Source organism: Physeter macrocephalus, chromosome 20 (assembly GCF_002837175.3).
Source record: "Physeter macrocephalus isolate SW-GA chromosome 20, ASM283717v5, whole genome shotgun sequence".
NCBI classification, from domain to species: Eukaryota; Metazoa; Chordata; class Mammalia; order Artiodactyla; family Physeteridae; genus Physeter; species Physeter macrocephalus.
In genome coordinates, this window is record NC_041233.1 from 103,517,268 (window position 1) to 103,543,549 (window position 26,282).

General features: G+C 35.8%; 1 protein-coding gene across 23 annotated transcripts in view; it reads left to right on the forward strand.

Moving 5' to 3' along the window:
* The window catches only part of PCM1 (pericentriolar material 1), a 92,199-nt gene that overhangs the window by 51,156 nt on the left and 14,761 nt on the right, over positions 1-26,282 (forward strand). For 12 of the 23 annotated variants that reach the window (XM_024131384.3, XM_024131383.3, XM_024131385.3 and 9 more), the window contains 9 exons: positions 1,423-1,594; positions 4,129-4,484; positions 12,369-12,533; positions 14,786-14,842; positions 17,209-17,381; positions 17,726-17,857; positions 21,416-21,536; positions 23,051-23,209; positions 23,446-23,585. In XM_024131384.3, coding sequence (XP_023987152.1) covers positions 1,423-1,594; positions 4,129-4,484; positions 12,369-12,533; positions 14,786-14,842; positions 17,209-17,381; positions 17,726-17,857; positions 21,416-21,536; positions 23,051-23,209; positions 23,446-23,585 — 1,475 coding nt within the window. The remainder of the gene's footprint in view (positions 1-1,422; positions 1,595-4,128; positions 4,485-12,368; positions 12,534-14,785; positions 14,843-17,208; positions 17,382-17,725; positions 17,858-21,415; positions 21,537-23,050; positions 23,210-23,445; positions 23,586-26,282) is intronic. The other 11 variants (XM_024131393.3, XM_024131394.3, XM_024131401.3 and 8 more) reach the window with 2 other exon arrangements.

Genomic DNA, 26,282 nt, shown 5'->3' on the forward strand with positions numbered 1-26,282 from the left:
TGTTGATTGAGATTGGAGGGAAGGCGCTAAGGGTATAGATGGTGACTGGAAGGCTATTGCAGTAATAGCAGGGAAGGAATGACAGCTTGACTTCAGGCATCGGCAGTAGCGGTAAAGAAAAAGGAGTAATTTTAAAGACATTCTGGAGGTAGGATGATCAGTTAGGTGAGGTGAATCATGAGGGAGAGGAGTTGAAGGTGTTTGCCAGAGAATATAGGAAGAGGAAAAGGGTTGGGAGGACTTTGTGAATATAAATATCCACAGATACAGTGTATTTTCTTAACAGGATTATAAAAGCAATGGCGTTAAACAATTTAACAAGGTTTTTAGTTCTTAGGTGTGGATTAATATTGGCAGCAGACTTTTAAAATAATTAATTTATTGCCTGTATTGGGTCTTCGTTGCGGCTTGCAGGCTTTCTCTAGTTGCGGTGAACGGAGGCTACTCTTTGTTGCAGTGCGCAGTCTTCTCATTGTGGTGGCTTCTCTTGTTGTGGAGCATGGGCTCTAGGTGCGCAGGCTTCAGTAGTTTTGGCACATGGGCTCAGTAGTTGTGGCTCACGGGCTCTAGAGCGCAGGCTCAGTAGTTGCAGCGCACGGGCTTAGTTGCTCCGCGGCATGTGGGATCTTCTCAGACCAGGGCTCGAACCTGTGTCCCGTGCATTGGCAGGCGGATTCTAAACCACTGCGCCTCCAGGGAAGTCCCAGCAGACGTTTTTTGAGTAGGCATTTAAGTAACAAATAATATAAGAAATTGCACATGCAGTTCCTTTTTGTCATAATATGCCTTATACCCATGCCAACCCTGTACGAAGACTGTTCATTCTTCACAGTCAATCTAGTTCAGTTTTGTGAAACCCTCCCTGATCCCCTTCTCCCCCAAGTTGTAAGTAGCCGATTGTAAATATGTCTGATACAGCACTATATATTAAGTATGTGATTATATTTTACTTCCCACGTGGAGTGCAAAGAACCTAAGCTTTGGAGCCATGCAGATCCGAGATCTAACCTGTTCTTTCATTTACTAGGCATTTGATCTCTAAACCTATTTTCTCACTAGTAAAATGAATATAATGCCTATTTCACAGTGTTGTTTTGAGCATTAAATGAAGTAACATGTAACGTGCCTACAGTACAGTCTTGTACCCAGTAATACTCTGATAAATATCAAGCATTATTTTTGCTAACTTTTAGCTCTTAGAGGGTTGGGGATCAGTATTTATCTTTGAATCACCAATGCTGAAAACATAGCAGACTGAGTTATAAAACAGTGATTGAATAAATGAGTGTTACTTTATTTTAATCACAAATTTTTCTTTTGGTGGATTTTCATGGCATATTTAATTAAAACTATTCTTTAATTTCATTTTAAGTCTAAAGGTGCTTCTTTATTGTTGTCTTACCCATTGTTTTTATTTATTAGGTATGAATTTCAGCCCTTTATTTCCTTCTAATTTTGGAGATTTTTCTCAAAATATGTCTACACCCACTGAACAGCAGCAACCATTAGCCCAGAATCCTTCAGGGAAAACAGAATACATGGCTTTTCCAAAACCTTTTGAAAGTAGTTCTTCTGTTGGAGCAGAAAAACAGAGGTAACTTGATTGTAAACATAATCCATTATTTGCTTAAACATCACTTTGTGATTAAGTCTAATTATCTGTAATTTGAGAATGTAATTAGGGAGGATGTTTGTGATTGTCTGACTTGATAGTGTTGGGAATATGAAGTTTTGACATCTTACCAGATGTCACTCAGGCGTATACCTGCTGCTAACCCTGGTACAAGAGCGGTTCAGAGTTTTGATCAGGGTGTCCTGTGAGGTTCATTTTGGAAGGATATGACCTAACCCATAGAGTGTCTTTGGCCTTGATTTGATATCTGTCTTTAAGGTTATACCAGTTCACTGTTCATTGATGTAGAAATAGAAACTAATGTTAACTGCTGGAGGATAGTTGTTACAAAGTGATGGCTCCTTTGTTTGATTCATAGCCCCTGATTAGAGTAAGTTCCTAAGGCCCATCCAAATGTAATACTGAGTACTATTAGGTTATAAAAACAACTTTTGCCAGGGAAGTTTTAGCGATACATAGTCAGAATTCCTTTTTCTCTCTGTTTCTCACATTTATTATTTTTTAATACGATAATCTTCCCAATTATAATTTTGACCCAAATAGTGTGTGAAAGACTCATTGGATTGGCTCAGGTTAATCATTCTCTAAAGCATTTTTATGGCTCAATAAATAACGTTTTTAATGATTGTTTTAATCCAGAAAATGATTTTGATAGCCCGCTGGTAAAAAAGATTATAGCCTTTTTATTGTTGTTATTTACTTCAGGAAAACTTTTTAAAAGGATGAAAAATCAGAGGTCAGTTGAGCCTAATACTTGTTCTGTCAGAAGTATCTCTATGATTCTGTTTTTCCTATCCCTTTATAAATATATAGGTCACATTACTTCTCCCTTTAGTTAATGTGTGTGGGCATGTCTCAGCCTCTTAAATTAGCATTTTGACAGTTTAATTGTTAAATCATGAACATTTTGTTTTTGTTTTTCACTTAATTAACCAAAAATTCTTAGAATTCAACTTTGTGTTCACCTCCAGGAATCCTGTGGTAGACCTCCCTGACCTTGCTGACTCCTTTTCTTATCTGCACTAACCTTTTTTTCCTACTAAATCTTGTGTTACTCTGTGAAAGTATTCTATTGTCAGAGCCTAAAACAGTGTTTAGTGCTCAATTGACATTGAGAAATGGTGGTTGAATGAATCTCCATCACAAGCAATAAACATTTATTCAAAGCTTTAGTGAATGGCCTTCCTATTGGAAGGTCCCTACTTCATTATATGTAATTGGTAGTAAAAAAAAACAAAAAATTCACCTGGGTATTATTATTTTAGATATTAGACCTACTTCAGATTAGACCTCATCTCTTTCCAAAATTTCAGCTATTATAGGTTCCCTGAATTAAATGGCTGGAGATAACAAAGAGGTCAGATGAAACATTGTAGTTGTTAGCTCGGGTCAGAAAGCTTTTCCTATAAAGGACTACGTAGTAAATATTGCAGGCCATAGTGTCTGTCATAACCATTTATCTTTGCCATTTTTGCACAGAAGCATTTATAAACAATATGTAAACAAATAAGTTGCTGTGTTCCAAGAACACTTGATTTATGGACAGTGAAATTTGAATTTTATGTAATTTTCATGTCTCATAAACTATATTTCTCCTTTTAATTTTTTTTTCAACGATTTAAGAATATAAAGATCATTCATAGCTCTCAGACCATACAAAAAAACAGTCAGCAAGCTGAATTTGGCATGTAAGCTGTAGGTTTGCTAATCTTTGTCTTGAATTAATCCCTATAGATCAATGTCCCCCAAATTATATTCTTAGGAGCTCTGTTGTCCATGTCAGGTTCTGTAATAAAAAGTTTCGGACAACGTGTTCACTGTGTTCCCTTCAAAGACATTTATAAAACACATTGGCATATTGAAAGTTCTGAGAAGTACTGCAGACCTGTTTAACTTTGTTTTACGTATTTTTTCCCAGATTTAGATAACCAGTGAATACCTATTAACATATTAAGGGATGCCAATGTTTAGCAGATAAAATTTGGAAAATGACACTAAGCTAACAGAGCTAAACAAGACTTAATGTGCAGAGAAATAAATTACTAGTTACATGGCCAATTGTTTTCACCAGATTCTGGTTATATTTGAACTGCTTTAGGTGACACAGATCCATGTATGTTTCCATACTTTTTACTGTGGTTCTTTTTCAGTTGTTTCTTTAAGTTTTTTGTTTTTTTCCTTGTATGTCCCATCCTCCCTTGATCTTACCTTCCCACTCTTTCCATCATGAATGCTGGATCTTTGGTTTGGAAGTCTCACTAGTGAAAATGGTTTAGTGGGAAAGGTCTAAGATTAAAGTTTAAAGTAATTTAGTACCTTAGCCTGTGTAATATTTTCATTTTTAATGTGTATTTTGTGGGAATATTTTTATAGCCTGTTGACAGGTTTTATTTACCTGAATCTACTAGTAGACTATAAATTAAGTATATCTGGAGTTTTCAGTAGATACAGAAGTATATCATTGTAATATATAAAAACTTATTTTCATTGGTAAGGAATCCAAAACAGCCCGAAGAGGAGGTGGAGAACAGGACACCATGGTTATATGACCAAGAAGGTGAAGTAGAAAAACCATTTCTCAAGACTGGATGTGCAGTGTCTGTAGAGAAAACAAGAAATAGTAATCGCAAAAATCAATTAGATACCAGTAGGAGAAGACGCCAATTTGATGAAGAGTCGTTAGAAAGCTTTAGCAGTATGCCTGACCCAGTAGATCCAACAACAGTAACTAAAACATTCAAGTCAAGAAAAGCATCTGCACAGGCCAGCCTGGCATCTAAAGATAAAACTCCCAAATCAAAGAGTAAGAAGAGGCATTCTACTCAGCTGAAAAGCAGAGTTAAAAATATTGGTAAGTACTGAAATTTGTTGACTTGATTAGCATAAATGTTGGTACCCTTACTCTCACATGTTGGCATGTATCATTTCTGTGTGGCTGATGAGGAGGCACTGTTGGAGACCCGCCTGAACAAGGTCATTTTTAGTTACCTTTGAGAACTTTTTAAATAAAATGTATCAAATAGGGTTTAATGGTGTAGATATTTTAAAACATGGCATTTATTCTTTTTTGTGCTTCTTAAAACTTCTTACTATGTATGTGGTTCCTATGAGCTCAGAACTTTTACTGTTCTTTTGTTTAATATTACATGCAAGACTTTGTTCATGACTTCTGGCTAGATCGGCGATGGATTCATTTAAAGAAATGTGGGCCTCTGACTACATTGCAATCTTTGAATATGATGTAGATGAAGTCACTTTTTTTTTTTTTTTTTTTGCGGTACGCGGGCCTCTCACTGTTGTGGCCTCTCCCGTTGCGGAGCACAGGCTCCGGACATGCAGGCTCAGCGGCCATGGCTCATGGGCCTATCTGCTCTGCGTCATATGGGATCTTCCCGGACCAGGGCACGAACCCATGTCCCCTGCATCAGCAGGCAGATTCTCAACCACTGCACCACCAGGGAAGCCCCCATGTAGGTTTTTGCCCTGCATCGGCAGGCGGACTCTCAACCACTGCGCCACCAGGGAAGCCCTGAAGTCACTTTTAGAACAAGTTTGCTCTTAGTCCTTCAGGAACTGAACCTTAGTTAATAGGAGAAAACATTAATCCCTATTTTATTGAATCTTGTCATTGAGTATAATATCAAAGTTCTCATTATAGTGTTCACTGCATGCCACTTTTTTAAAAAATAGATTTTTTATGATTTTTGAAGAACTTACTGAAATCTAACACTAGGTTAAAAATTGATTTACTAGCTAAAATCTGGAATATTATCGTTAAAGGATGCTCCTTCCAGTTTGCAAGTGACACTTTTTGGCTGTGGCCTTGAAAGGCTGTTCTGCGTTCAAGGAGATAGAATTTGGTGCTTAAGAGCAAAATATTCTAGGCTTATAATCAGAAAATTGTGAAAACTCACTGTACCCAGTAACTTCCTCTCTTAGAAGCTCACAATACATTATAAGTGTAGTAAAGGTCCTGGGACATTCTGCAGTTGAAAATCCGCTTGTAAGCTTTGGCAGCAAACATCTCAGCCATCTTTGGATAGTGGAACCCTTGAAAAATCTGATGAAAACCATGGATGTGAAAAAGAATACGTGTACAGTTTTTTGCATTTCAGTACCTCATGTTTCCTAGAGTCCTGGGCTCCTGCTCCCACTCCCATGTGAAGGATCTGATTTCATGGTTAAACAAGCAAACTGGAGCAGGGGTAACATTTTTCTCTGCATACACATTATCATCCTTGAAATAATTTTCCAGTTATGTAGGTTTGGGAGGAGCTGATTACTTAGTAGATTAGTGATCTGAAACCATTCAAATGAATGAAAATACAACTACGATGCCTTCTCCATGGTCACTCTTGGTGCCACTAGAGAAGATTTAAGTAGATAATGACCATTCTGAGAGAGGCCCTCTGGGTAACTCTGAACTTCTTATTAACGTAGTTGCTCCAACAAAATGCTTTTTGTCATATGAGTAAATGGAAAGAAACTAACATTTGTTATCCCAGCATTCTCTCATTCAGCTGGTTATCTTGAGTGTGCTAGGGCAGTGCTTCTTGAACTTTATAATGTTTCATACAAATCTCCTTGGGAATCTTGCTTAAAGTCAGAGTCTGATACAGTCAGTCTGAGGAGGGGCCTGATAGTCTGCATTTCTAACAAGCTCTCCCATGCGTTGTTGATCAGCATTGACAGTGTAGTCTGTGGACTACAGTTTGAGTAGCATGGTCTTAGAGGGCACTCAGCCAACATATGGCCATGTCTGCCTGAGCCTAGAAATCCTGGTATATTTGTGTTTGTGAAACCCCTTTATTCTGAAGAATTATGGTTCCAGATACACAATTCAGCTTTTCTTTTACTTCAAGGCAAAGATTGACATTCTGATCTATTTGCTCTCTTTTCTCATACTTAAGTATAAAAATACTTGCCAAAAATGCACATTCACATTTGTTCAGGAGGGCTTTAAGACCATCTGTTAGTGGGAGCTCCACTTTAAGGTGCACACACAAAGATAAAAGACCTGATAGCAGAACCGAACTAATATATGCAGAGTCAAAATAATATGTAGCAAAATCAAATGAGCTAAGTCCTTGCTATGCAGAATGTGAACCATGGACAAGCAGCATCCGCATCATCTGGGAGCTTATTAGAAATGCAGACTCTTGGGCCCCACCTTATACCATTTGAATCAGTACGCATTGTTTTCCAGTTTGCATATTAGCAAGATTCCCGTTGTTTTGTTTTGTTTTGTTTTGTTTTGTTTTGCGGTACGCGGGCCTCTCACTGCTGTGGCCTCTCCCGTTGCGGAGCACAGGCTCCGGACGCGCAGGCTCAGCGGCCATGGCTCACGGGCCCAGCCGCTCTGCGGCATGTGGGATCTTCCCGGACCGGGGCACGAACCCGTGTCCCCTGCATCGGCAGGCGGACTCTCAACCACTGCGCCACCAGGGAAGCCCTCCCGTTGTTTTAATACGAATATATACACATTAAAGTCTGAGAAGTGCTGAGGTAGACCGCTAATTTATGTTGCGTTTGTTCTCTTTGTGGGATAGGAATAGCCACGATTTCTTAGAAGAAAGAATGTTTACTCTGTCTTAAAGGAAGTAGGAATGGAGGTCGATGGAGGGAAGATTGGAAAGCATTCCAAACTGTAGTAACAATAGGAAAAGTAATATAGAGTCAGGGTGAAGCAAGAAGAGAAGATGAGAGAACTGGGGAAGGAAATAGGCCAGCACAGTGGGACTTAAGTTGCTGTCTTAAAAGATATAGTACACCCAGTTGCACTGTTCCAAATTTGAGCTGTTTCTATGTTTTTTGCGCATGTTGACAGTCTTTCAGAAGTAGCATGCTAAATCTTCATTTAACTTTGTTTCACATGATAGTAATGTACCAATGATGGTAATCTTTAGAGGGTCTTTGTATGTAAAGATACATATTATTGCATGCAAAGTAAGATTTTACAAATTATGTGCTAATTATCTTTTAAGCTTCAGTTCAAATTCAGTCTTTATGAGTTGAGCATGACTTCTTGCCTTGCTGGGTACTTGACTTATCAGACATATAGCTTGGTTAACAGACCCATAATTTGGCTACACTCTACCAGACCCATTTCCTCTTTTGATGTTATTAGAGAGGAGTAGAAGCATATAGTCTAGATGGTCCTCATTTTTGTCTTGGGAAATTGGATGAGACTGTTAGTATACTGACTTCTGGGTTCCACCCAGCCCTGAATCTTTTCGTTTCTTTCTTCCCCCACTTTTCTTGCTCACTAATGAAGATTAAGATAAAATGGATGTCTAGCATTAGGCAAGATAAGCCCTGACAGATGTGGCCCTTTTTAGATTCAGAGTTTATTATTTAATGAAGTCAGAGAAAGGAAGGGTAGCCAAAGGTGCCAGCTCCCTGTGTCCCGTATTCCACTCACCACAAGGGCGACGCTGAAACAGAAGGGGCCAGATGATAGTTGCGTCTTGAGTGGTGGGGCACCCTGTAGCCTAGGAGCCAATGCTGTGCTGTAGCTAAGCCACAGTAGAGAACGGAGATGTACCCTCGGGGTGAGGCGAACCGGTCTCATGTTTTCATCAGAGCCCAGGAGATGAGTTCTCTCATGACAGCCTTTCAGGGGAAAGAGAGGAAAATCGTAAGGCCTTCTGCCAAGACTTAGATTCAGTGACGATTCAGTCCTTCCCGATGTGGCCTGTGTAGGTACATGGAAGGTCTCCAGGGTGCTGTGGCTGAGCTGTTTCCCTGTAATGGAGACACAACTAGAAATACTGTTTCTTCTAGCTCTGTCAGCCACTCGTGCTGAGAAAAATAGGAGATAACCCCCTTATAATAATGACCATCATATGTTGTTGTTGCTGTTGTTATATCAGTTGGCCTGGCCAGTGTTACTCTGAAGTATTACTGACTTTCATTAAATCTTCTACTTTCCCTGGAGGATTACTATTAAAGTGCCCCAAAGAGAAACTAATCAACAGTAGTACCTTAACTTTGGAAATCTAGCCCTTGATATTTTAAAATTGGGACTCATATAAAACCATGGGGTTTTTTTTTTACCTCTTTTTATAGCATCTTAAAAATTATAGCATGCTTCTCTTCACAGTCTTAGCTCTTTTGCAGGATGACTGATTTTTTTTTTTCCCTCACTACGGGGGCTCCCTAAAGAGAATTTTGTGTATGCTACATAATATATGTTTTAATTTTGATTAGAATCCATTCAGCACTTTTCACATGATTCAGTAACAGCAGTTAGAAGCTTAATTTCATTTATATAAATGTTCTTGTTAGAATAACATACTTTATTTTCTTCAGAGCTATGCTTGCTGTTAATTAAATAAGCAATAATACTACCATTTATATCATTTTACATATTACTCTTGGCAGTCGTACCTTTTATTGCTTTTTATGTAATAGTCCAAAGTAACCAACAGGGCTCTTTTTCTGGTAAGTTTCATGCAGAATGAATGAGAGTGGCTTGAAAGTCTGAGAGACCAACAAAGAAATCAGGAACCTGTACATGAGATGATGAAGTCCTAACTTGAATGATGGCCTTAGAGAAAGAAAGGGAAGTTGAATCCAGATAGGATATCACAGAGCATAATTTGACAGTATATTGGGAACTAATTTGTTATTAGCAGAGCAGCCGTTGTGATCTAGAGAGAGAAGCAGCAAGGCTTTAGGTTCTGCTGGCCCTTTCAGAGAGAGAGCAAAAATCAGAGCCCTGTGCTTCTTAGAGAAAACTTGGCTGGAGGAGATCCATGCAACCCCTCCTTCCACGGGGAGGGCACTTCCCTCCCTTCCAAGAGCAGCAGTCTTTTGCCACTTCAGAGTACTAATGGGAAATGGTGTCACTGAAAAGAGGTGGCATCCTCCCTACCCTGAACATGGTAAAGCATTTACCTTTGCAGCTGAGGAGCCTGAGGAGTCGAGAGGCTTCTTTCTTCACTGTCTTGATGGGAGGCTGACAACTTGCCAGCCAGACCATTGCTTCACCATGGGCGTGAGACTTCCAAGCACTGCCAGCATGCTGCCATTAAAGCTGCCCAGCAGTCGGGTCCAGCCTGAAGGGTAGATAAGAGTCGGGACTAACCCAACGAACATAACAGTGCATCTAAAAGGGACCAGCAGCCAGAGAGGTCATAGAAGCAGACCACTAGAACAGGTAAAATCTAGTAAAAACAGAATTATTGAAGGAAATACTCACTTGAGCAAAATGATAAGAATACTTAAGCAGATTGAATTATTTTAAAAAAGCAGATTGAATTATAACGTAAATTCTTTAGAACTAGAAAAAATGATTTTCACATTTAATGTTTAGATTATTTGAAAAAGAGGACAAATGCTATTAAGTTCCAAATTACTGGCCTAGAAAATTAAAGGGAAGAACTATGTCATTACACAGAGCAAAAAGTACTAAGAGATAAAATAAAGAGGGAAATGATTAGAGGCTTAAGGACAAATCTTGGAGATCTGATATACAAGGAGTTCTAAAGGAGAAAAAAAAAAGAAGGTGGAGAGGCAGTAATTCAACAAATAATAAAGGGGAATCTTTAATGAAGAAAGACTCAAGACCGCAGATCAAAATAGTTGACTGGTGCCCAGCCAGGACGCAGGGAGAGAAATTACACACCCCACCTCCCCTGTGTATAGACTGATACAGTTCCTGGATTCCGAGGAAAAAGTAGAAATCCTCTAAGCTTCCAGGTTGTAAGAACAAGTTACATATAATGAAAAAAAAAAACAAACTGACATCAGACAGTCTTACTTAAAACCTAAAAAAGTAGAAGTGCAATGACATCCATTCGTGGACAAAAAGGGACTGCAACTCAAGAATCCTACTCTCCGACAAGAGACTCTTCACCTGTCAAGATGAAAGAAGATACTGGTGTATCCTTTCTGAGGAAAACTATAGGGACAACATATGAATCAGGTAGAGACCTTTATATAAGGGAAGGCGAAAAGGAGAGGTAACAGTTCAGTAAAGGAAGCAGTAGTTTAATCTCAGCTATTAATGTAAATTCAAAAGTAAAATACTAGCAAATTTAACCTGCCAGTATATGAAAAGAATATGAGACTGTTATCAACAGGGTTTATTACAGAAATGTAATTGTGATTTATTATCAGGAAATCTGTCAACATAATTGATTATATCAACCACATTACAGGACAGAAGTCATGTAATCATAGTGGTAGGTTAGATAAAATTTTAAGTCATTCCTAATGAAAATGCACCTAGAAAGGGAGGCAGTTATTTAAATATAATAAAGGCTGTTAGCTGCCACTTACAAGCACTATTGTAAATGAAAATACTCCAGAGATATCTCTATCAAAATTAGTAATGAACAGAGATTCCCTCTCTACCACCATCATTATTTAGCATTGGTTGGAAAGTATTATGACAAGATTAAATGATTGGAATAAATATTTGAAAAGGAGGGAAACAAATTTTATATATTTTCTAAGCTAGCCCGAGAGACACTGGAAAATAGCTCCCTAAGTTAGTAAAGTAATTATGAAATAAGATTATGAATTAACTGTGTAAATATTTTTCTCTATCATAGTAATACCCAGTAGAAATGGAAGTGGCAGGGAGTATTCTTTTCATAGTAGTATCCAAAGCTACTGGGACAAAAAATCCTTAGGAATAAATTTAACAAGAAATGTACGAGATCTATAAAAATTTTTTTGAAGAACACGAAACAAGATTAAGCAAATATAAAAGCATAACTGTGTTCTTAAGTTAGAATGTATAAAATTGCAACTAAAGATTCCGCACGCTGCAACAACGATCCCCCGTGCTGCAGCTAAGACCTGGCACAGCCAAATAAATATATAAATAAGTATTTCAAAATAAATAAATTCTCCTCAAATTAATACTTTTAATGTGTTTCTATTTTGAATCCTCATGGATTGTTTTTGAAATTTGGGGAGAAAGATCTCAAAAAACTTCTGTGGAAGGACCAGTGTCCAAAAATAGCTAAGAAAAGAAGCTAGATAGGACTTGTCTTACCAGGTGTTTAAACATAGTGTAAAACTTCTGTGGCATTGGAATAGATAAATTAAACAGATGGAATGCCCAGAAATAAAACCCAGTAAATGTGGAGATTTAATATATTGACCAAGGTTGCATTGTAATTCAGTGGGAAAGGGGTAGGTGTAACCAACTATCCATGTGGAACAAAATAAAGTTGAATTCCTACCTTGTGCTAGATGCCGAAAAGTAACTGAAAAAAAGATTAATACCAAAACTCGGAAGAGTGAATAGAATATATGCATAACTTATGGGTGGGGAAGGCTTTATACCAAGTCATATTAAACAAAAGGTATACAAAAGCAGACATCTGATTATTTAATGCCCCTTATTCTTCTGTCTATCATGGACATATATAGATTAGATGTGATTCTTTCTTGTATTTCCTAATACTGAAAAACTGTTAGCTTGGAGTCTAGTAGAGAATTTGGGTTATATAAGGTCTACGATGTAGTTTGAGTTGGGATGTATTCATTGAGATGAATATCGAAGGACAATGAAGTGTTAGAATTTATTACTGTTATCCTGTGCCTCCAAAGGTTATCGCAAAGATTTTTCCAAAACTTACTATTTTGATTTCTAGTTATACCAGGCCTTCACAGCATTCTAAATTGAGTGACCTGTACTGTTTCACTATGGAAATCAATTTCCCTTTCAGTTTGAGTTAGTTGCAACTGATAACAGTTGTCACTTTTTTTACTCAAGGGTATGAAAGTGCCAGTATGTCTAGCACATGTGAACCTTGCAAAAGTAGGAACAGACATTCAGCCCAGACTGAAGAGCCTGTTCAAGCAAAAGTATTCAGCAGAAAGAAACATGAGCAGCTGGAAAAAGTAATAAGATATAGTAGGTCTACAGAAATATCTTCAGGTATGTTCTTTTTTGGTTTGCTTTAATTTAAGGACTTCTTCACCTTAGATTTGAAAAGCTATATTAAAACAAGCTTAAAATTAATCTATCACACTTTTCTATCATGTGAAAGGTTTTATAGTAGAGTTTACAGTACACAGTTCTTAATATCAAGAAGTGTAAACTGGAAATATATTGTCATTGTGATACTATCTTTTGATGCATTTTGATAAAATTCTGAATGAACAAGTATAGTTGACATTAATTTGGTACTCCTAATTTGAAATTCTGAAAATATTATCTGAATAAGAGTTGGATATAAAATCACATCGTTCCCCTGCTTAAAATCTTTGGCCTTCACCGTGCCTGCAGGAGAAAGTCCAGGTGCCTCAACGTAACGTATCTGACCAGCAGAGATTTGATCCCTTCCTGCCTCTCCAGACTCATTTCTCACACCCTATGCCTTGAACTTGACTCTTTCAGTGGCACTGAACTGAAGTTTTCCCATAGCCACCTCAGCAGTGGTCTTTCCTGCCTCAAGTCCTGTTTGCTCTTTGTAAACCTTTTTCTCTGCTGGCTCTTAAATAAAATCTTAAATTCTGCAACTCTGGAATTGTATCCAAATCCAAGCTGGGAGAGGTTACCCTTTCTCCTTTTTGTTTTTCTGTCATAGCCTGTGTAAACCTCTTTTGTTTCTTGTATCACATTATGTAGTATTTACTTGTTTAAGTGTCTGTATCACCTTTTTGAGTCCTTTGGAAGTAGATAATATTTTTTCATATTTGTATCTTAAATGTTAGCTTGGAACCTGACACATGGTAGGCACTCAGTGAGTGTTTATTGAATGAATGGAGTCATAAGTATTTGCCGCCATTTTAGTTTAAGTAAGTGCTGGCACGTCCCTGATTTATAAAGAATAAGTACATCTCAAAGAAATATGGAGAGGGAGGCAGTAAATATAGACTCTAAATTTTCAGTTGTCAGTAAGACCCTTGGTGAAAATGATAATAGTAGCTACCATTTGTAGTATGCTGTACTGTTTACAGACTAAACAAATTACTCATCTCATTTGAGCCTCATAATCCTTTGAATTCATTTTATTTTCATTTTGCAGATGATGAAACATGATCAGAGGGGGTGCCTGTTTTTTCCCAGTGCTCATAAAGGACCAGTAATATAAACTGGTACAGTTTTTTGGGAAAAAAGTCATGCCCTTAACCCAGTACTTGTAGGCATCCATCCTAAGGAAACAAAAGTGAAAAGAAGAAATTGGGATTTAGGTGTTGACTGAACATTATGATTCCAACTATTTTAAACAAAAATCTGTATTAAAAAAAAAACTGGAAGAAAATGCGTCACAATGTTAATAGTGGTTTTATTATCTTTAAACTCCTCTATATTTTCTAAAACTTATAATGAGTATTTATTACTTTTGTAATCAGAAAAGAAACATCACATTTATTCATATTTTGAAATGACCTCCTCAAGGTCATATTGCTAGCAAATGGTAGAGCCGAAGTTTCAATCCTGGTCTCCTGTTAAGTCCAAGATCCTTTTGTCAAACATATAAATTGTATTGTTCCGACCCTAGCGTTTTACCAGAGTTTTGTAGTTTCCATCTCCTTTCACTATCTTTATGTCCTCAAACAGTAAACAGTTGGGTGGAGGTTGGAGAAAGACACTAAATTGATAGGCTTAATAACTTAGATGTCAGTTACCTAAATAACTGATAGTTGGTCATAGTACTTCAGATATTATTACTGTCACTTAGAAACATATAACCATCAAATTTTGGTGAACTAAAAAAATGTTTGAATATTATAAATATTCATCTTTTCTAAAAAGAGTTATAGTTTTAACCATTACCCTAAAATTCTTTACAGCACGTGAGAGTAGTTTTTGTTATATGATCATTAGATTATAGCATATATGGCTGCTAGTATTGAGCTGTATACAGTCCTCTTCTCCCTCGGGGGTTGTGGGAGGTTTCCTTTGATGTGTATGCTTCTAAGAGTGGGTGGTAGAAGTTTATTAGGATAGTCATCATCAGTCACATCAACACAAGTTTATAGCAGATCTTTTGATATTTTCCCTCAAGAGATTATTTTTAAACAGAGCTTAAACCATAGCTTGTGGTAACATTTCAGTTCAGGCAAACGATTTTAAAGAAATTTGCTTATTTCTTTTTTTCATTCATTTATTCATGTTATAGACCCTGTCTTTACTATTCATACACATTTTATGTTCATCCTTATGTCTGCCCTTTCCTACAGCACATGCTAGGAGAATACTACAGCAGTCTAACAGAAATGCATGCAATGAAGCGCCAGGTAACAATCTGCCTAGTTTTGGTGTCCACTTTTTGTTAATTCTTCCACTGGTCCTAAAAATCCTTAGTTTTATTGTTCTAATTATTTTTTTAGATTTAGTTTAGTGTGTATGTGTTATTTGGCTGGTAAAAGAGAAAGAATTCATACTTACTAAATTCTGAAGGTTTTCGTTTATAATTCTTTACTTGGTAAAATTGGCTGCTTTTCTTATTTTCATTTTCTATTAGTGTATGTAACATAACCAACGCATTCATGTAGGTAATAGAAAACGTTTTTATAATTTAGTGTTTTATTTGAAGTTATTTATCTTGTAGTCTTTAAATGCTTACGAGCATTAATATTTTTTGGAAACAAAAATATAGTTATTTTTATTCTTAGCTCTGATTTATAGTGTTAAGTATTGTGTATGACTTCTGTTGTAGTTCTTATTTTTCCTCACCAGTCAACATGTATAAAAAAAACAAACCGTTGAACAAAAACAACTATGACATGCAAAGACCATGATAAATAAAGATCATGGAAAGTTGCAGAATGCTATTTTTGTCCTTAAACTATGAATTTTCTTTAGACATGGTTCTGTATGATTTAGAATTGTAAATATTCTTTAATGCCTCCTGTGCTATACATGAGTAAAAAAGAAAAGCCTGTATGAACTTCTAGGGGAATTTAAAGAAAACAAAAAAATCAAGGACCTAGCATGGAGGAAGCTAAATGTATCAGTGGTACTTCCTAAAGAAAAGAACTCTGAAAGTAGGATAAAAACAAGATGGAGTCAGAGAAATCTGGCTCAGATCAAGGATTTTTCTAGCCTAAACTAATGCATTTTAGTCCAGGAGGAGAAACTGGCAAAAACTTTCCACTTTTCTATTGTAGGCGGGAGAGATGAAGCATATGTTTGGCATAATTCATTATTTGGGAATAATTTAATCTTTACTGATATATAATTTAGAGTGATAATTTTATCACATACAGAGGTAATTAAATATGCTTTGTTCTTATATCTTTAAAATAAAAAACTTTTTCTAAAACAACTGATCAAACTACAATATAGTGTATAAATTGGGAAAGTTTGTGTGATATCCTATCTTCTTACCTGGATTTTTCCTATAAATAGAGATTTCCTACAGAGATAGTTCTGGTTCCTGCTCATAATAAATATTTTTATAGTAACATAGCACATTTGAACATTTTAAAACTACTAAGAGAATTTTAGTGTATCATTTCATTTTATACTCATAAATGTCTGAGGCAAGATAGGGAAGTTGCATATTTATTACCCTTATTATTTTATACTTGTGGAAATTGAGGCCTGAGGATGTTAATTTGCCTAGTAAATTAATGGAAAGTTTTTTCATTGAACCACATTTGCTTTGCATTTTTAAAATTTCTCTCTTGCAAAAAGTGAATTTTTAAAATCTTAATGATCTTTGCATGTTTATTTGAAAGCACAATGTATTAAAACACTCAACATTTCAAATTCCCTTTCTTCAAAACTTATCACTGATTTTTGTAGAACTTGCATATTTAGCTGCTTGTGGTTCTGCTATTACTCTAGGAAGTTTACAGAATTTGATAGCTAGAAGAACACTGGGAAATTTTTTTTTTTTTTTTGTAGAGAACTCAAAATGGGAACAGTTCCTAATTTGTGCTCTTAAAAGTAAAGGTATGAGTGTATACCTTTAAGGGTGATAATTCTTTGCTATAAACAAATATATGTAGCAGAATTGTTGCTAAATAATAGAGTGATGCCTAGATTCTGTGAAACTGAAAACTTCATTAGCCTCACTGCTTGCTCCAACTTATAATGAGTATGTCAGTAAGACACTGTAGTAAAATTGACCTATTTTGTTATAGTTACAAATTCAGTTTTTCATCAATACAGCATGATTGCAGAGATTTGAGAATCAGTAGACCTAACTAGATAAGCCTTAAAATAGTATGTTTCCTTGGCAGCATTTAGTTTGTTCTCAACATTAACAAAATAAACGAATTTCCTTTTCTGTAAAAAAATTCAAATTAGCAAAAAAAGAAAATTGTTTGCAATTTGCTTATTTCATTCAAGTGCTGAAAGATTTCCACTGATTATTCCTATGAAATGTGTAAAATTTTCCATTGAGAAATAACTTTGCTCTAAGTAATGCTAAGTAATGTTATTTCTCTAGTAAATATTTAGTGTATATTTAGTGTATATCTTGATATTTTTAGGATTATTTTTTTTTGGTAATTTTAAGATTTTTATTCTACTTTAAAAGCTCTGAAATAGAATTGTGTTTTAAGTAATTTAAAGGTGAGAGTAATGTTGCAAGTTAAAAGAAATAGGAATGTATTTCATCAATATTAACTTCCTGATCTTTTATATCTTCCAGAAACCGGGAGTGATTTTTCCATGTTTGAAGCTTTGCGGGATACCATTTATTCTGAAGTAGCTACGTTGATTTCTCAAAATGAATCTCGTCCACATTTTCTTATTGAACTCTTCCATGAACTTCAGCTACTGAATACAGACTATTTGAGACAGAGGGCTTTATATGCATTGCAGGTATCTAGTACCTAACGTTTTTTCCGCTACGCTTTCTGGTATTGCCATTTTTCACCATTCTGTCTGGTTACTTTCTTAGACTGAAGTATGTCCTTGTTCCATAAGTATTTTGATCTGTTTTTTTATGTATTTCCATGCCATTTTAATAATCTTATATAGCTTAAGTAGCTTTAGATAAAATCTTTTTCTGAGCAGTTTTTTAGTGTTTTATCCTAAATGTTATGTCTTTCTCATAGTTAACCTTTGAGGTCAGGAGTATTGCATTTGTTCTGGTATCTACTTCTACTTTTAATTTTGTGATTAAACACAAATGTTTTTCATAGCTATCTTATTTCCTTATTTAGGACATAGTATCCAGACATATTTCTGAGAACCATGAACAAGAAGGGGAAAACATAAAGTCAGTGAATTCTGGTACTTGGATAGCATCAAACTCAGAACTTACTCCCAGTGAAAGCCTTGCTACTACTGATGATGTAAGCTGATAATGATTAATGAAATGTAGACATAATTTCAGTGTGCAGCTAACAAAAGTTAAGTAGGTTGTTAATAAATTGTGAGTATACCTAATATATTTGGTTTTTAGCATTTTTAAAAAGCTGAGTGTAATGTATTGCTTTATTTTGAGGTGAGGTATAAAATTCAGTCACAATATGACAGCAGTCAAGCACCAGAAATTAATGATAGGTTATAAGGTCTAAAATAGCCATATTTATATCTCCTTTGTCCAACATAGGAGTTAAGTCATAATAGACACTCAGTAAAAATTGTTGTCTTCGTTCAAGACATTGAGTAAACCAGACAGCAGTTAGATCAAAGAACGCTTGAGTAAATACAAGATAAATTGAGTTAGTCTTTGAGTTAGAAGAGAAGCCTCGACGAAAGAAAGCCTGGAAGAAAATGTAATTTAATATATTAAAATTGATGAAGAAATTTTTGAGTAAAGTATAAAGGGCCTGGAAATGGAAAAGAGTGGTGAGGAAAATGTATATTTTCAATAAACTATGTCCTCCAAATAACAGCTACCTCACACATAGTGGATTGGATGACTGTATGGCAAACTACGAGGATACTGAGGAGATAATGAACTAGGCATTTGAAATCACCCATTTAAAGGTTCAGATCCTGATTCTGTTGTAAAAGATTATATGTGGTCCTGGGATAACAAGTACATTCTTCTTTTTACCAGCTTCACCTGGATATTCATGGATAAGAGTGCCATAATTGATTAACAAATACCTGCTATAGGTATAGAGTTGGAAGCATATTACTGTGTTTCTGCCCATTGTTAATATGATAACATACGTTTTTTTCTGAAAACATAGTGTTTTCTCAAAAGATCATCTTCTCTTCTTCATGTATAGTAATTTCCTTATAATTATTGAGGACTTTTTCTCAATTTTTGCTCTTTTATTTTACTCTTGTTTAAAACAATACTTCCCCAAGTCGTCTTTTCTGTTTAAAACTTTTCTTCATTAGGCTCCAACTCCTATACCACTATGAACATAAACCTGTGTGCAAAAACTACATGGTTTTGATTGACTTTATAATAGCAAATACAAATTAATGTAACTAATTGCTACTTGGGATTAATTGTTATTTTAACTAATTGAAAATTGTGTTCTCCTTTTTTGTGGGAAATGAAAAGTGGTCCAGCTGTATACATAAAAAATAGGAGATACTAGTTTACATTTAAGTTGATTAGGCATTGAAATAACTTACTGAGGAAGCATGAAGAGTGTCTGTTCTTAGAAATCTTTTTTAGTAATTTTATATCCTTAACTCCAGTGCCTTTCTTTTTATCCTAATTTCAGATAGGCAGCATTACTTCCAATTATTTTAAAGGATTTGAGCCCATTGGTTTGCATCATCAACAGTAAAATTTGAAAATTGTGCTACAAATTTATGATAAAGTTAACCTGACAAGGTTTTAAAGTTAAAATTTAAAGATACAGTAATACTTTGTAAGTAGATGTCTTAGCAGATCTAGAGCAGTGCTATCCAGTAGAACTTTCTACAGTGATGGAAATGTCTTATATCTTCATTGTCTAATACAGTACCCATTAGCCACATGTGGCTGTCGAGCACTTGAGTGACTAATGGAATTGAGGAACTAAATTTTAAATTTTATTTAAATAGCTGCATGGCTAGTGGTTACCATACTGGATGGATATAGAATCTCATTCTCCATGTTTCTAGGGCAAGGTCCTTTGAGTTCCATTTATGGAGCTTTTACACATACCTTTCAGAGCGTGTAAAAGTCTTTATGCCATGAAAGAGAGACTTAAAGTAGACATCTGGGGATTATAGTCAAGGAGGGTGAGGAATTGAGATTTAGGAAGAGGAAGAAACAATTTGCATCTTCTACTCCAGGGTGCTGTAAAATGGCAAAGGCACATCTACCTTCAAGTCTTACTTAAAGAAGTAGCAAAATGGCTCCATTTCTTAAAACATGTTCCATAATGCCTGCACTACCTTTAATCAGGGACAAACCTTTCATTTCATAATTTAAGAGAAAACTTTAAAAGATCAGTAGCTAGGAAAGAACACAATTGTTAAATGAGTTATAGTCAAAATATAATTGAGGCTCTCTCCTAATCACACTATACACAAAAATTAATTTGAAACTACTTACAGACTTGGAAAAGTTAAAACTATAAAAGTTCTAAAAGAAAACAAAATCGTCATGATTTTGACATAAGCAGAGATTTCGTAGGACACAGCACTAAATATGAAAAGAAAAAAAATGATAAATCAGCCTTCATAAAAATAAAATCTTTCTGCTTTTCAAAAGATACCATTAGGAGAAAACAACCTCAGTACATATATCTGGCAAATGACTGTGTAAAAGACAAATCCTGACTATATAAGGAACTTTTACTCAATTGTAAGAAATCAACTCAAAAAAAATGGGCAAGAGATTTGAACATATGCTTCACAAAAGAAGATATATAAATGACCAGTGTGCAAATCAGAACTACATGAGGTACTACCTCACATCCACTGGAAAGGCTGAAATTTAAAAGATTGACAATAAGAAGTATTGGTGTGAATTTGGAGCAATTGGAGCTCTCACACTGCTTGTAGGATTGTAAAAATTGTACAGCCGCTTTGGAAAGCAGTTTGGCAGTTTCTTATAAAGTTAAACATAAACTTGGCATGTGACCCAGCAATTTCTCTTCTAGGTACTCATCCAAGAGAAATGAAAACATATCCACAAATACTTGTACACTAATGTTCATAGGATCTTTAGTCATGATAGCCTCAAACTGGAACATCAGCAGATAAATGGATAAACAAACGGTGGTATATCCATACAATGGAATACTATTTCAGCCATTAAAAAATAATGAACTTCTGAAACACACAACAACATGGATTAATTTCAGAAACATACTGAGTGAAAGAAGCCAGACACCGAAGAGTATAAAATGAGTGGTTCCATTTTATATAAAGCTCTAGAACCAGCAAAACTAATCTGTGGTAATAGAAATCATATGAGTGGGGTGTAGAGGATACAAAGGAACTCTCTGGGCTGGTGGAAATGGTCTTTATATTTAGGAAAGATGGTTGCGTTGGTGCGTATATTTTTCAAAACTCATCAAACTGTACACTTAATGGGTGCATTGTTGTATGTAAATTATATTTCAATAAAGTTAATTTTAAAAAATATGAATGATGCTGTCATGTTTTTCTTCTGAGACAACCAGATATCATAGTAAGGTACTAGGCATTGTTAGAGTTTGAAGATAGTTTCTCTGATGGTGTAGAAATAATGTTACCTTTTCCAAGTTAGAATTTAGTTAGTAGCTGGCCCTGTGTATGTTCATCTCCATAATGACAAAGTGTTCTGCAAGGTTAGTTAATACTTTAATATTCTCTGTGACTCTGTATTCAACTTTTTATAACTTTGATTATATCACAGTTTTAAGTGTTTTATGCAAATACTTAGTTTCTATGTTAAATTTTTAATATCATAAAATTTTAAAAGAAATGTTAGTAACTTTTATTTGTTTTTTTAAACTGTAACTTAGGAAACTTTTGAGAAGAACTTTGAGAGAGAAACACATAAAATAAGTGAGCAAAATGATGCTGACAATGCTAGTGTCATGTCTGTATCTTCAAATTTTGAGCCTTTTGCAACAGATGATCTGGGTAAGCAGAATTTTTATAATCTTAGAACACAACTTTAATATAGTCTTTGAATGGCATTGATAAGGAAACAGAAGTCTAGAAAGGCAGGATGTGGTGGAAAGAATGTGGACTTAAAAGTCTATCCATCCGTCAGTCTAAATTCAAGAATTGTTGACTCTTTGACTTTGGGCAAATCATCTAACCTTTCTGACTCTCTGCATATACTAAGGAAATGCGGTCCTATTTACCTTGCTATGTTCTTGTGAAAAATACACAGACCTCTCTAGCATGCCTAATAGAAGTTCAGAGAATGTTCATTTCCTTTCCCTTAAAGGTCATCCTTTAAGATCTTCCAGTTAATCAGTAGGAAAAATTCAGAGGTAGCAATGCCTCATCCAATCACATCTTCAATAAAAATGTTAATTTCATAATTTGGGTAAGAACTGAAATTTCTTAGCATATATAATTTATAGTGGGAAACCCAGGTAACTCTGAGGCATGGCACATTGCATTTTTTTACATCAGTAGTAAAACTAACGCCTTGAGGGTTGCATAGGTCAGAGAGAAAAAAACCCAAGTCCTAAATTTGGAAAGGAAATTAGAGAAAAGCAAGATGCCCAGGTGCCTGATTCATTTTCCAGACGGTAGCACATCAAACATACCCAAGTATTCAATCATTTCAGACTTCCGGGACACGTAGTTGATAGAATAATCTAATGTTCTATAATTCTAGTGTTTGTTTATATGATGAGAACAAGATTTAGATGATTTCAAAGGGCTTTTCCACTACAAAGAAAAGGGCCAAGCCCTGCTTTATCGTTAGGTACCTACCTTTTAGTAAGCAGTAAGTTTTCCTTTTGCCTTACCCTAATTACGAGGACTCTAGGCCCTAGCTCCCTCTGATTAAATACCTGTCAAGTCTGTACTGAGCTCATCTCATTATAGAGAAAAATCACTCTGTAGCCAACCCTCTCTCCCTTAATTGTCCCTACTTTCTGAGTTGCCAAGAGATTTTGAATCCTACCTGTTTAGTTTCATTAGCTGATTGTTTATTCACAATCCTTCACCACCAGCTTTGTCTGAAGTGGACAGAGAAGAATTGGGAAATCTCATTCCTAGGTCTTTTCCCTACCTTAATTGCATGTATTAGGTTGGATTATTTACATCAGAATTTGTATGACATTTTGGAATGAGTTTTTGTTGTACTGTTTATGTGAAGTAATGTATGGACTTGAGAGTCTGAGAGACCTGGGTTCCAATTCTTGATTCTGTATTTAACTGGCTGTGAAACCTTGGGCAGTCACTTAAGTTCTGTGAAAATGAGGGTACTATCATCTACTTTATAGGGTTATTTTAAGGATTAAGTAAATGTGATAGTGTATGCCAAGTACCCAAATAGTACAGTATCTGGAACTTGTTAAAAGTTAGTTTTTCTTCCCTATGTTCAGGCATTATTTTTTTATTAATAAATTTTATGGAATACATGAAAAAGTTTGCTTTTATATCCTCTAGAAATATTTCTGTTCCATATGCAGGTAACACTGTGATTCACTTAGATCAAGCATTAGCCAGAATGAGAGAATATGAGCGCATGAAGACTGAGGCTGAAAGTAACACAAATGTCAGATGCACCTGCAGGATTATTGAGGATGAGGATGGTGCTGCTGCCCCGACTACGGTTGATAGTTTAGAAGGTGTGTTCTTGAATTGATTAAAAGTAAGACTCATCGCTCCACATATAAAAAATTAAGAGCCCCACGTGATGTGTAATGGGGATTTTTTGGATCACTTTTCTTTTAATTATCAGGGGTACTAGAACTACATGGCTGTTCTATTGTGTTATTTTAGCATAAAATCAGAATTTTGCATAAATGTATACATAGCACATCATAGACTTTATTTTGCTAATACAGCATTTTCATTTTTAAAGCGGAAACTCCTATTATTGAAAATCATAGTTCACAGCAACCTGTAAGTGAAGTTTCTACCGTCCCGTGTCCTAGAATTGATACGCAGCAACTGGACCGGCAAATTAAAGCAATTATGAAAGAAGTCATTCCCTTTTTGAAGGTAAGCGATTAATTTTTTAAAATAAATAAACTGTTCTGTATTTATTTTTAAAATTAAAATACTCCATTGTAATAAATTAAGAAAATAGGTAAGCAAAAGAGAAAACTAAAAATCACCCATAATTTTGTCACCCAGAGATAGCTCCTGTCAATATTTTGTCAACCTTTCTGTAATATTTTGTCCATATATTTGTGCATTCTGCTTTTTTCAGATATTAATAATATAAACATCTCTCTGAATTGCTATTTTCTACAGCGTATTTTTTAGTGGTTATGCACTATTGATTCATTATTCATTCAAAAATATTTGTAAGTTGCCTACTTTGTCCAAAACCTGGCATATAGTAGTGAACAAGTCAAGACGTTTGCTAACGTGGAGCTTACATGCTAAGATGAGAATATGGATTAAAAAAACAAGGAAATATAAAACATATAAGTAGATATGTAACATGCCATGCAGAGAATTAAAATATGGTGATGTGATGGTGTCTATTTTTGACTGGATGATCAGGGAAGGCTTTTTAAAGAGGGAACATTTAAGCAGGGGTGTGCATAAGGAGCCAGCTTAAGGCAAGATCATGCCAGACAGAGGAAGGCCTTAAATTAGAAGCTAGCTTGGCATGTTAAGGAACTGGATGAAGGACCATGTGGCTGTAGGAAATTTGTGTGAGATAGTGTTGGAGAAGGGGGAAGGGCCAGTTACGTAGAACATCATAGGTATGGTTAGGAGTTTGGATTTTGTTCGAAGTTCGAAGGGAAACTCCTAGAAGGTTTTAAGTAAGAGAGAAACAAAGTCTGGTTTGTTTATGGAGAATTAAATATGGGGGTCAGAAGAACAATGAGACAGGTGAGAAATGATAATGGCTTAGACAAGGGTGTGGTACTAAAGATGGGGAGAAGTAGACAGTTGGGATGTATTTTGGAAATCCGGTCCTACTAACAGTAGGTAGAGTCACCTAAAGCCCAGCACTAGATAAGAGAAGGTGGCCTAGAACTGGGGCCCAGGATCAGGTGATCAAACGTATAAAAGTTGTGCAAAAGAGGAAGAGCCAGAGTTGACTAAGTAGGACTGCCAGCAGTGAGCTATGTTGATTGCTACTGTGAGGGCTGAGTATTCATAGAACAGAATTTCCTGTTATTTTGTCAGTTCCTGTTGTTAAACATTTATGTTTATTCTGGTTGCTTTTTCAGTATTATGAACAATACTTAAATAATTTAGCTAAATTTAAATACACATCCCATTTTTATTTCCTCAGAAATAATTCTTAGACATAGAATTTCGAGCTTTAAGGGTATGAATATTTTTAAGGCTTTGGGGCCTTATGTGCATTGTCCCTCAGAAAGGTTAACAATTTATATTCCTACTAACAGTGAGAATAGTAAGCAGTACCATTAATTTTGTTTAATGACAATAAAAAGGGGAGAGAAAGAAGCGTGCAAGCCAGGGCTTCTTTCTGAGATGGCCCCTTTTACATTCTCATTTAAAATGGAAATTAAAAAAATTAGAAATGATAAGACGGTCTTTTCATTCAGATGTGGGAAACTACAAAATATGTTGTCATTGGGCTCATTTCTTACAACCTGCTTGTACTTGCCAATGTGTAAGATGTTGACAATAGAAAGTTGTTTCCATATACTTATATTTCTTCCCTCGGTGGAAGTAATTGCTTTCTTTGGAATATTTTAAGAGAAGACAGATCTTTGAAAAGGCAATTATAGAAACTCCTTTCTCTGAAGAGATGTGATAGCCAAGAGGAGAGAGAGGATCCATCTGTCTATGCCCAAATTATTCCATGTGAGAAGTGAAAAACTTAGCCTTTTCCTGGGCACCCACAGCAGCTCCAAATGGTTCTTTCTGTCTCTGCTTCCTCTTCTAAGCTTTCAACTCTCCTGCTAGCGTTGCTAGCACTTTTAAGGCTTTGGCATTTGCTGATACTTCTACCTGGAATGCTCTTCCTTCACATACCTGCATGGCTTTTTCCTTTGAACCCTCAAGGCTTTAATCAAATGTTACTTAGTGGGTGAGCAGATCTCCCCTACTCCTTATCTGCTTTTCTTTATCTTCATAGTGCTTGTCGCCTTATAACCTATTTAATATTTGCTTGTTTATTTTTGTCTGTCTCGCTTGTTACATGTAAGCTCCATGAAGTAATGGAAGGTTTACATCAGAGATGTTAAACTGTTTTGGTCACTGTCTTACCAGTGCCAGGTATAGTACATGAAGGTAGTAGGTACTCGGTAAATACTTAATGAATTAGTAAGTGAATGAATCCACCAAACCTTGACTGTGGTTTTCAAACTGATCAAGTGTAGTTTGAAATACAGTTTGAAAACAGTTGGCCTATAGAATCCAGATCAGATTCAGCATCAGCATCGCTCATAAAACTTTTATAGCCTGGTCCCAGCCTCATAACTATTCCTTCCCACATAGCTTGCATCCTACTTGACATTGTTCAAAAAGGCACCTTGCCCATGTTACTTCCTTTGCCTCGAATGCCCTTCACCCTTCCTCTGGCAGTCACGCCCTAGAGGACCCAGCTGAAGAAGTATGTTAGCATGTACTTGCAGGCAGGATTTCTCCTTCTCATCTCTGCTTCTGGGGTACTTGGCACATATTTTTATTACAGCACTTATGACAGAGTATCACAATTTTTTCCTGTATCTCCCCACTAGAATAATGTCTCTCGATTTCTTAGTA